The sequence below is a fragment of the Bombina bombina genome, chromosome 2 (genome assembly GCF_027579735.1).
Source record: "Bombina bombina isolate aBomBom1 chromosome 2, aBomBom1.pri, whole genome shotgun sequence".
In the NCBI taxonomy this organism is placed as follows: Eukaryota; Metazoa; Chordata; class Amphibia; order Anura; family Bombinatoridae; genus Bombina; species Bombina bombina.
Genome location: NC_069500.1, coordinates 1,416,635,987 through 1,416,648,285, shown reverse-complemented (window position 1 = coordinate 1,416,648,285; position 12,299 = coordinate 1,416,635,987). Strand labels below are relative to the sequence as shown.

General features: G+C 39.4%; 1 protein-coding gene across 4 annotated transcripts in view; it reads right to left on the bottom strand.

Moving 5' to 3' along the window:
* DCTN1 (dynactin subunit 1) overlaps positions 1 to 12,299 on the bottom strand; it is a 284,349-nt gene that overhangs the window by 30,521 nt on the left and 241,529 nt on the right. For all 4 annotated transcript variants that reach the window (XM_053704365.1, XM_053704367.1, XM_053704366.1 and 1 more), the window contains one exon: positions 6,131 to 6,264. In XM_053704365.1, the coding sequence (XP_053560340.1) occupies positions 6,131 to 6,264 (134 nt within the window). The remainder of the gene's footprint in view (positions 1 to 6,130; positions 6,265 to 12,299) is intronic.

The window sequence follows — 12,299 nt, the reverse complement described above, 5'->3', positions numbered from 1 at the left end:
GAATATCACTCCTGGTCAGCAGGAGGCAAAGAGCACCACAGCAAAGCTGTTAAGTGTCACTCCCCTACCCATAATCCCAAGTCATTTGACCGAAGGGAAATGGAAAAACGAACAACACAAAGCTGTAGAGGTGCCTGAGGTTTAGTCAAAAATAACTGTGTTAAATTAAGAGTGGAGTCGTGGACTCTCCATATCCGGAAAGAAAGAAATTTATCAGGTAAGCATACATTTTGATTTCTTTCCTACTATATAGAGAGTCCACAACGTCATCAAATACTAGTGGGAACCAATACCCAAGCTAGAGTACACAGATGATTAGGCAGACCTAAACAGAAGGCACCACCGCTTGAAGAACCTTTCTCCCAAAAGAAGCCTCAGCCGAGGCAAAAGTATACAATTTGGAAAAAGTGTGCAGGGAGTTGTAGCCTTGCAAATCTGCTCCACAGAAGCCTTATCTTTGAAAGCCAATAAAAGGAGACAGCCCTAGTGGAATGAACTGTAATTCTCTCAGGAGGCTGATGTCCAGCAGTCTCATAAACAAAACGAATAATACTTCTCAACCAGAGTGAAAGAGAAGTAGCAGTAGCTTTCTGACACTTACGCTTTCCTGAGAAACAAACAAACAGGGCAGAGGACTGGCGAAAATCCTTAGTCACTTGCAGGTAGAATTTTAGAGCATGCACAACATCCAAGTTGTGCAACAGACATTCTTTATGAGAAGAAGGATTGGGACAGAGAAAAGGAACAACAATTTCCTCATTAATGTTTCTAACCAAAACCACTTTAGGGAGAAATCCCAACTTAGTACGCAGGGCCACCTTATCTGCATGAAAGATAAGGTAGGGTGAATCACACTGCAAAGCCGAGAGCTCTGAGACTCTTCGAGCAGAAGAGATAGCAACAAGAAACAAAACCTTCCAAGATAACAACTTAATATCTATGGAATGCATTGGCTCAAACGGAGCCTGCTGCAAAACTTTAAGAACAAGGTTAAGGATCCAAGATGGAGCAACAGGTTTAAACACAGGCCCAATTCTAACCAGGGCCTGAAAAAAATATTGAACACCTGGCACATCCGCCAGATGCTTGTGCAACAAAATAGATAATGCAGAAATCTGACCTTTTAGAGGACTGACCGACAATCAGTTCTCCAGACCTTCCTGGAGAAAACACAAAATTCTAGGAATCCTAGCCCTACTACAAAAATAGTCCTTTGATTCACACCAATAAATGTATTTATGCCATACCTTATGGTAAATCTTTAGAGTAACAGGTTTGCAAGCCTGGATCATGGTCTCAATGACCAACTCGGAAAAACCACGCTTAGCAGTTAGCTTCAGAGAAACGAGATTTGGATGGAGGAATGGACCCTAAGTTAAGAAGGTCCTTCCTCGGAGAAAACCTCCAAGGTGGCAGAGATGACATCTTCACTAGATCTGCATATCAGATCCTGCGAGGCCATGCAGGAGCTATTAGAATTACAGACACTCTCCCCTGTTTGATACTAGCAATGACTCGTGGAAGGAGCGCAACGGAGGAAACAGGTATGCTAGACCGAAATCCCAAGGAACTGCCAGAGCATCTATCAGGGCGGCCTGCGGATCTCTTGACCTTGAACCGTACCTTGGAAGTTTGGCTTTCTGTCGAGATGCCATCAGATCCAACTCCGGCACCCCCAATTCGAGGGTTAACCTGGAGAACACCTCCGGATGGAGGGCCCACTCCCTGGGATGGAATGTCTGCTCAGGAAAACCGCTTCCCAGTTGTCCACTTCTGGAATGTGGATGGCAGACAGACAACAATTGTTATCTTCCGCCCACTGAATAATCCGTGCCACCTCCTTCATGGCTAAGGAACTACGAGTTCCTCCCTGGTGGTTGATGTAAGCCACTGAGGTGATATTGTTCGGCAGGAACCTGATAAAGCCGTGCTAAGGACAACTGAGGCCAAGCCATCAGAGAATTGTAAATCGCTCTGAACTCCAAGATGTTTATGGGGAGAGCAGACTCCTCCTGAGTCCATAGTCCCTGCGCCTTCAACGAGTCCCAGACTGCTCCCCAGCCTAGCAGGCTGGCGTCCGTGGTCATAATCACCCAGAAAGGTCTCCAGAAGCATGTGCCCTGAGACAGATGCTCCTGAGAAAACCACCACGTAAGAGAGTCTCTTGTCGACTGGTCTAGATCTATCCTCTGAGACAGATTCGAATGGTCTCCATTCCATTGTCTGAGCATGCAAAACTGCAGAGCTCTCAAATGGAATCGAGCAAAGGGAATGTCCATGGAAGCGACCATCAGACCAATTACCTCCATACATTGAGCTACTGATTGCCGAATAGTAGACTGTAGAGAGGCAAGAGGAGAGAATTTTGGATTTTCTGACCTACGTCAGAAATTTTTCATAGATAGGGAATCTATTATGGTTCCTAAGTAAACTACCGTTGTAGCTCGAACAAGGGAACTCTTTTCCAGATTCACTTTCTATCCGTGGGAACGTAGAAAAGACAACAAGATCTCTGTATGAGAGTTTGCTTGTTGAAAAGATAGCGTCTTAACCAATATGTCCTCCAGGTAGGGCACCACTGAAATTCCCCGAGACCTGATCACTGTCAAGAGAGCCCCTAGAACCTTTCAGAAAATTCTGGGAGCTGTGGCAAGGCCAAACGGAAGAGCCACAAACTGAAAGTGTTTGTCTAGAAAGGCGAATCTCAGGAACTTGTGATGATCTCTGTGGATGGGGACATGAAGATACTCATCATTCAGGTCTATGGTCGTCATGAACTGACCCCTCTTGGACCAGAGGAAGAATGGAACGAATGGTTTCCATTTTGAAGGACGGTACTCTGAGAAACTTGTTGAGACACTTTAGGTCTAGAATGGGTCAAAAAGTTCCCTCTTTTTTGGGAACCACAAACAGATTTGAATAGAACCCAAGGCCCTGTTACCTTACTGGGACTGGAACTATCACTCCCAGGGAGGAAAGGTCCCGAACACAGTTCAAGAATGCCTCTCTTTTTATCTGGTCTGCAGATAACCTTGAGAAGTGGAATCTGCCCCTGGGAGGGAAAGTTTTGAATTCTATTGTGTAACCCTGGGATACTATGTCCACAGGCCAAGTATCTGGGACATCTCGTATCCAAGCCTGATAGAACAGAGAAAGTCTGCCCCCCAATTGATCCGATCCCGGACCGGAGGCAAACCCATCATGCTGACTTAGACTCAGCTGCGGGTTTCAAGACTGATTGGGTTTCCAAGAAGACTTGGACTGTTCCTGCTTGGAAGAGGAAGACTTTCCTTGAAGTTACGAAAGGAACGAAAATTACTTTGACAACCTTTAGGTCTGTTCTTCTTGTCTTGTGGTATAAAAGACCCTTTTCCATCCGTAATATCAGAGATTATTTCTGCCAGATCAGGCACAAACAAGGTCTTAACCGTGTAAGGAAGCGCCAGAAGCTTGGACTTAGAGCTAACATCAGCTGACAAAGATTTTAGCCACAATGCTCTGCGGGCTAGGACAGTGATCTTGGCTCCCAGTCTAATAACTTGCAAGGTAGCATCAGAATTGGCTAGTTTTAGAGCCTTAATAATGTCTTGAATCTCCTCCAAAAAAAGTCCCTACCAAAACTGATTCAGACAAGGAGTCATACCAATAAGATGCTGCTTTTGACACAGTGGCAATACAAACTGCAGGTTGCCATTGAAGACGTTGATAAACACACATCTTCTTCAAATAAGCCTCCAGATTTTTGTCCATGGGATCCTTAAAAGAGCAGCTATCCTCTATAGGGATTGTGGCTCTATTAGCCAGAGTAGAAATGGCCCCTTCTTCTTTAGTCACTGTGTGCCATGAATCTTTAATGGAGTCAGCGACAGGAAACATCTTTTTAAAGACGGGAGACGGGGAGAATGGTGTCCCTGGCTTCTCCCATTCCTGTGAAAAAATCTCTGTCGCACAATCTGGAACATGAAACACCTCCACAGAGGAGGGAACATCATAGTATTTATAAAGTTTACTAGATTTCTTAGGGTTGACAGCGACAAGAGTGCCGGAGTCGTCTAAAGTAGCCAATACCTCCTTTAACAGTACACGAAGGTGTTAAAGCTTAAACCTAAAGTTTACTTCTTCAGTATCAGATAAATAAACCATACTGTCCAAATCTGAGATCTCACACTTCAGAGGCTAACAATGTATCCTCCTCATGAGGGAGAGCCATCTGTGTAGCAGAAGGAGGAACAGAAACCTTACTATCTGAATCTCTAATTTTCCTGTTCTGTTTTCTCTTTAGCATGGGAAAAGCAGATAATGCTGCAAATACCACAGAAGATACCTGAGCAGCAATTTCTGCAGGCAAATAATCTCCACCTGGAGGTTGAGAGGAACTGCATGGCACTATATGTGACGCCATAGAGACTTGGGACGCTTGAGGAGAAGGCTGTGGCATTGCCTGAACAGCATCATCCTGAGAGACATTAGGCTCAGTGGGCAAAATTTATTTTTACACTCTATAGTCCTAGCTAAACAAGAAGCACAAAATTGCATAGGCAAAACAATTGGAGCCTCTAAGAATAAAAAACATTTGTCACAAGGGAGGGAGACTTGATCCATCTCCATGTTCTCCCCAAAAATAATTTAGAAACAAAAGAAAATGTTTATTTGAAAAAGTACTGTCACTTTAGATATTTTACTCAGTGTGGTAACGTTTTCACTCAGTTATGAAGAGCGTTTATATTGCGCTCAAACTACACCAATGTTAACCTCTACACCTTCCTGCCCCTTCCGTATTAACAATCTGTACAAAATATCGAGAAGCGACTCGCTGGGTTCAGAGTCACAGCCGACACTGCTCCGAGACAGACTGAGGGGCGGAAAGGAAGGAGGTCACGTGACCGGGAGGAAAATACAAGCTGCGGAACTAGGAAAGCATGCGAGAAACAACTGACAAACTCAGCCTAAGTCTACCCTCCGGAAACAACACTGCCCCGATTCTGAGGAGACTAGCTGACAAGCTAGTAAATCACTTATTTCCCACATCGTTTCCACACAACAGCGCCAAATACACAGCCCAGTCCAAGAGCAATAATAAATAATATTAGGGGATTTATTTACCTAAAATAAAATAATGAGCCAATCTTAAAAAGGTTAACTCCTTCATGACCATAAGTCTCAATCACATACTAAATGTGCCTCCACTACTAAGGATTTATTTTGTCCAAATAAAAGCTGCAGGGAAATCCCTTAAAGTGCCAGTCTCCATACCTAGAAGACAAAAAAGCACTTACCTGCAATCTAGCTGTCCGGCAGGTAGACAGCTCACAAGGCGTGAAAGGACACGTACTACTTACAGAGACCTGTAGAAAAAGAAAGAACAGAGTAAACCTACTCTGGCTTTATAAACCATGGGCAGCACATATGTTATAAAACCAAGCAAGGACTACCTCACAACTTTCTAACTGCTTTAAAGCAACCACTACTCTACTGCATTTTAAATTTATTTTATGGCAAACTATATTTTGAATTTAATGTCCCTTTAACAAACCTGCGTTTGGGGCCAGTAAATACAAAATTAAAACAAGAAAATAGCAAAAGGGTGAAAAAAGTGAGTCTTATACCCCACTGTGGGTAAATGGGAGGGTTGACCAACAGCATAAAACATTAATAGGACCTGTCTATAAATATATAAACAGACCATATACAGATATGCTATTTATCTAGTGGCATGAGAGTGATTTCATGTTCAGTGGAGTATTTATTCATGTGTTAATGAAGAGCTCTGCACACACAGTGTATAGATTGTTTTCATTTAAATATAAACCCCACTTTATAATTTTATACATTTAATGTACATGAAATCCAAGAATATTATTTCATTATTCAGATATACAATTCCAAACAACTTTCCAATTTACTTCTTTAATAAAATTTACTTCTTGGTATACTTTGTTGGAGGAGCAGAAATGCACGACTGGGAGCTAGCTGTACTTTTATTTATTTGTTGTTAAGCACTGCTTTTCCCCCAGCTGTTTGTATGACTGGACACTAAGCAGCCTGCATTTCATGCGTGTTTATACACAATCACTGCAGTAGCGCAGGGCACAGCTGGTGCTGCGCCGATCTCCCACAGACACAAACTCACCTTCAGTCGGTTGTTCTCATGTTTAAGGTGTTTCATAGAGAACCTCAGAGCATCGATTTGCTGAAGCAACAGTGGAGAATCCTTCACCTGCACTGGACCAGATCCATTCAGCATAGTCTGTCCGGAAGACACCCCTGTTGTGTAAGTAATAAAAGGAAAGTTATAACAGAGCAGGCGGCATCAAGTGCATGAGGAGTAGTGTACAGTGAGTGTAGCATGCCAACATACACAGGTATTACATGAGAAAAGGAGCGTGTTACCTTGCACCATGTTATAAATGGTAACAGAGGAAATCCGACATGTAACGGTCCAGGCGGGGAAGAGATGTGTGTGCGTGTGTTTTTATGTATATATATATATATATATATATATATGTGTGTGTAAATATCTATGTATGTATGTATATATATATATATGTATATATATATATATATATACACATACACACACACACACACACACACATATATATATATATATATATACACATACACACACATGGACTAACTATACATTTATAAGTAGACAAGTATCATTGCACAATGCAATACTCTTGTTATTTAGGTGTGTGTGTGTGTGTATATATATATATATATATATATATATATATATATATATACTGTATATATCTATACACACACATACATCCACACACACATGTTTTTTCATCTGTTAACATGAACATTTAAGATATACCAAAAGGTGTGCATGAAGACGCCCACGTATGACATGTAAATAAAAAATAACTTTTCTGTATACTTAGCTCTCCTCTTGTACTGTCACATGTGACTCATGAGAACAGGCATGCTGGATCAATTAACATATTATCACACGGAGAGAGCTGTAATCTGGTAACATGCACATTATCATAGGTACAGAGGAGTGTAAACTGCTAATGTGCACATATGATATTACGTTATCTGCTCCACATGCAAATTTGTGACAATGTAAGAAGCGTGTGTTATCAGCTAACACACACACGTATATCACGGAAGGAGATGTGCGCTATTTAACATACATGTGTATCAGTGACGGATGTGGACAACAATGTATAGGAGAGAGACCTTTAGCAAGTCAAGCAATCAGTTCACATGCAGGGACAGTGATGCGTGCAAGCTGATGCAGGAATACACGGGTAATGTGCCTAATAAGAGTTTTATTTTGCAAATGACAGTAATGTGGGTATATGTAGTGAGACTGCATCTGTATCAAAGGTTCTATATTTAATACATCTGTTTAACCCTAAAGAAACTGGATACAAGATAAGCAATGATCGGTAGTGACTGCGCAATGTGGTACGGTACCTCTCTGCTCTTCCTCTGAAGTGTGAAGAGTGCAGGAAAAACACAAATAAGATCATAAGAGAAGAGAAGGACAGATAAAGACAGAGAATTACAGAATAAGACATTAAAACAACGCATTTCACTGACCCACACACACCATTTAACTGACACATTAAATTCCAGCCAGGTAGAGATTTGCCTCTGTGACCTGCACGAATGGCTCTGTCCTTTAGCTTATTTAGTTTATTTTATTAACCAGATAATTGGATTAATTGACCCTTTTTCTAAATGTTGGCTGAGATCTGTATAGAGTGGGTGCTAAATGTTATAGCTCCAAGAAAGCAAAAAGAAATGAAAATGTTTTATTGGGTTGTGATTGGAATTATCCCTATGGTTACAGACCCCTTTTACTATAATTAAAGGGACACTAAATCACTGCTGGCACTGCCATGTTGTAACTGAGTTATCCTAGGTTCTTTTTTTTACTCTAAATCTCCCCTGCTGAGGCCAGTTATAAATGAGCTGAAAAGTAAAAACCTCAGAGGGTTTAGAGTCCCTTCAAATGTAACAAACGCACCAAAGCAGGGAAGTATTATTGGAGACTTAAAGCACAAAAAAATAGTCCCTGTAACCAACCCCACATTAACCAATTAAACCTCCCCCCACCCAAGTTATTACCCCTATCTAAATTAACCCTCATTAGAATATCAATTTACTACACAACAAAAAACATAATTTATGTAAGAACTTACCTGATAAATTCATTTCTTTCATATTAGCAAGAGTCCATGAGCTAGTGACGTATGGGATATACATTCCTACCAGGAGGGGCAAAGTTTCCCAAACCTTAAAATGCCTATAAATACACCCCTCACCACACCCACAATTCAGTTTAACGAATAGCCAAGAAGTGGGGTGATAAGAAAAGAGCGAAAGCATCAAAAAAATAAGGAATTGGAATAATTGTGCTTTATACAAAAAAATCATAACCACCACAAAAAAGGGTGGGCCTCATGGACTCTTGCTAATATGAAAGAAATGAATTTATCAGGTAAGTTCTTACATAAATTATGTTTTCTTTCATGTAATTAGCAAGAGTCCATGAGCTAGTGACGTATGGGATATAAATACCCAAGATGTGGAACTTCCACGCAAGAGTCACTAGAGAGGGAGGGAAAAAATAAAGACAGCCAATTCCGCTGAAAAATTAATTCACTAGCCAAATCAAAAGTTTCAATTTTAATAATGAAAAAAACTGAAATTATAAGCAGAAGAATCAAACTGAAAAAGCTGCCTGAAGTACTTTTCTACCAAAAACTGCTTCTAAAGAAGAGAAAACATCAAAATGGTAGAATTTAGTAAAAGTATGCAAAGAAGACCAAGTCATTGCTTTGTAAATTGATCAACAGAAGCTTCATTCTTAAAAAGCCCAGGAAGTAGAAACTGACCTAGTAGAATGAGCCGTAATCCTCTGAGACGGGGAATAATCCGACTCCAAATAAGCATGATGAATCAAAAGCTTAACCAAGATGCCAAAGAAATGGCAGAAGCCTTCTGACCTTCCTAAAACCAGAAAAGATAACAAATAGACTAGAAGTCTGTCTGAAATCTGAGTAGCTTCAACATAATATTTCAAAAAACTCTTACCACATCCTAAAGAATGTAAGAATCTTACCAAAGAATTCTTAGGATTAGGACACAAGGAAAAGACAATAATTCCTCCACTAATGTTGTTAGAATTCACAACTTAGGTGAAAATTAAAATGAGGACAGCAAAAAAAACACCTTATCCTGATGAAAAATCAGAACAAGGAGATTCACAAGAAAGAACAGATAATTCAAAAACTGTTCTAACTGAAGAGATGTCCAAAAAGAACAATACTTTCCATGAAAGTAATGAATGTCCAGAGCAAGCATATGCTCAAAAATAGAAGAGCCTGAAAAACCTTCAGAACCCAATTAAGACTCCAATGAGGAGAAATTGGCTTAATGACAGATTTGATACGAATCAAAACCTGAAAAAAATTATGAATATCAGGAAGTAACACTGCCTTATCCTGATGAAAAATCAGAAAAGGATATTCACAAAAAAGAGCAGATAACTCAAAAAACTCTTCGAGTAGAAGAAATAACCAAAAGGAACAATACTTTTCCAAGAAAGTAATTAACGTTCAGAAAATGCATAGTTTCAAACGGAGGAGCCTGTAAAGCCCTCAGCACCAAATTGAGACTCCAAAGAGGAGAGAATGAATTAATGACAGGCTTGATACGGACCAAAGCCTGTACAACACAATGAATATCAGGATGATTAGCAATCTTTCTGTGAAAAAAGAACAGAAAGAGTAGAGATTTGTCCTAACAAAGAATTGAAGACAAAACCTTATCCAAACCAACCTGGAAAAATAATAAAATTCTATGAATTTTAAAAGAATGCCAAGAAAAGTAGGTCTTCCAGACTCAATATAAATCTTTCTAGAGACAGATTTATGAGCCTGAAACATAGTATTAATCAATGAGTCAGAAAAACCTCTATGACTAAAAACCAAGCGTTCAATCTCCATCCCTTCAAATGTAATGATTTGAGATCCTGATGGAAAAAAAGGCCTTGATAAAGAAAAGGTCTGGTTTAAACGGAGGTGTCCAACGTTGGCAACTGGCCATCCGAATGAGATTCGTATACCAAAACCTGAGAGGCCATGCTGGAGCTACCAGCATAACAAACAAATACTCCATAAGAATTTCGGAAGAAGAACTAGAGGCGGAAAGAAATAGGCAAAAAGATAATTCCAAAGAAATGTCAATGCATACACTACTTCCGCCTGAAGATTCCCGGACCTTAATAGGCCCCTGGGAAGTTCTTTATTCAGATGAGATGAAAAACATATCTGGTTAAGAGAGACCATTCTCCCGGAAGAAAAGCTTGATTAACAGAGATAATCCGCTTCCCAAATATCTATACCTGGGAAAAAAAACACAGAATTTAGTTAGGAGCTGGATTTAGCCCAAGCTAATATCCGAGACACTTCTGTCACAGCCTAAGGACTGATAGTCCTACTCTGATGATTGACATACACCATATTAGTGATATTGTCTGAAAAACATTAAACGTCTCTTCTTCAAAAAGAAACTAACTGAAAAACTCTGAGAAAGCACGGAGTTCTAAAATATCAAATGGTAATCTCGCCTCCTGAGATTTCCAAACCCCTTGTGCTGACAGAGATCCTCAGACAGCCTCCCAACCAAAAAGACTCACATCTGTAGAGATCATGGTCCAGGTTGAAAGAGACCTGTAGAACTAAATGATGGTGATCTTAACCACCAAATCAAGAGAGATAAATATTAGGATTCGAAGATTTAAAATGCGAAATCCTAGAAACCCTGCACCATAATTCAGCATAAAAGACTGGAAAGGTTCTTTCTATTGAAAATGAGCAAAGGGAATTAAATCCAATGCTGTAGCCATAAGACCTAAAACTTCTATGCATATATAGCGACTGAAGGAAATAAGAGAGACTAAAGGTACCGACAAACAGAACACAATAAAATTGTCTCTTGTCTGATAGAGACAAAGACAGTGACACAAACTATCTGGAAACCTAAAAAAGGTGACCCTGGTGTAAGGAATCAAGAGCTTTTGAAAAAAAGATTCTCTAACTATGTCCTGAAGAGCAAAGTGAATCATATGAGATTCCGCATCCTCAGAAAATAATCTGAATGAAAACAGAAAAATGAAAATATGCATTTATTGTATCTAATGAAAACAAATAATGCTATCACTGACCAAAAAAAGGCAGAATAGTTTAAATAAAACTCCAAAACCCAGTTCCTAAAAATGGAACTGGAAGAAATACCCCAGAAGATTCCAGGTCTGAGCAGCGCTTGAACCCCATGGGTGCCCAGCCATGCTTCAACAGTACCCAAAATATACAGGACCGAAACACACTTAAAGAAAGTGTTAGCCTTACTGGAATAAAATCAAAGAAATTTGGACCGAATAGAATCAAATAAATTTCAAAGAAGTCTTAACCTGCCCCTTGCCAGCCAAGCTGGAATACGGCACGTACATCGCAATTTTAGGGAGCTGATTTTGAACTGAAAAATTTCCAATTAAAAACATGTTACTTGGGAAAGAATTCAGGAATTCGTTCCTTAATAAGAACAACCAAACTAGTATAAGCATAAAGTTTTAGTCTTAGAACTCAATCTTGAAGCCCAGAGTAACAGTTAAGAATTGAATCCAATTATAAAACAAATAATTGATCATCTTAGAACAAAAGAAATATGGATTTTTAAAAAACACAAAATTCATCTAGCTAAAATAGCTAAAGACATAGATTAACCCTCATTTGCGAAAATATTCAATAAAATGAAGACACAAATGAAATTATTAGCATGATAGTCCAGTTAAAGGACCAGTCAATACAGTGGACTTGCATAATCAAAAAATGCAAAACAACAAGACAAATGCAACAGCACCTAGTCTAGTAAATATTGTCCCTTAACAATGCTAAAATAAATCATAATCTGATACTTGATCTTAAAGTAAACAGAACAAAATGAAGCAATTGCAAAATCCAAATAAATCACAGGACCAAGAAAAGTACCTGAAACTAAATAATTTTCCATAAATAAGATACAACCATCTAAAGGAAAATAAATACTATTTTGCTATAGAAACAATAGCATAATTAGTAGGAGTAGAGATAGCCCCAATAAATTGGAGAACCCTCAAAATTGAATTTAACTGCTGGCAAAGAATATAGTTTAAAACCTTTGAAGAAGGAATAAAAGAAAATTCTCAGCCTATTCCATTCCCTAGTATGAGGAATTGGAAAGAAAACCTCTGAAAACACAGAAGAAAAATAAGCAGAAATAGTGGTCTTGAA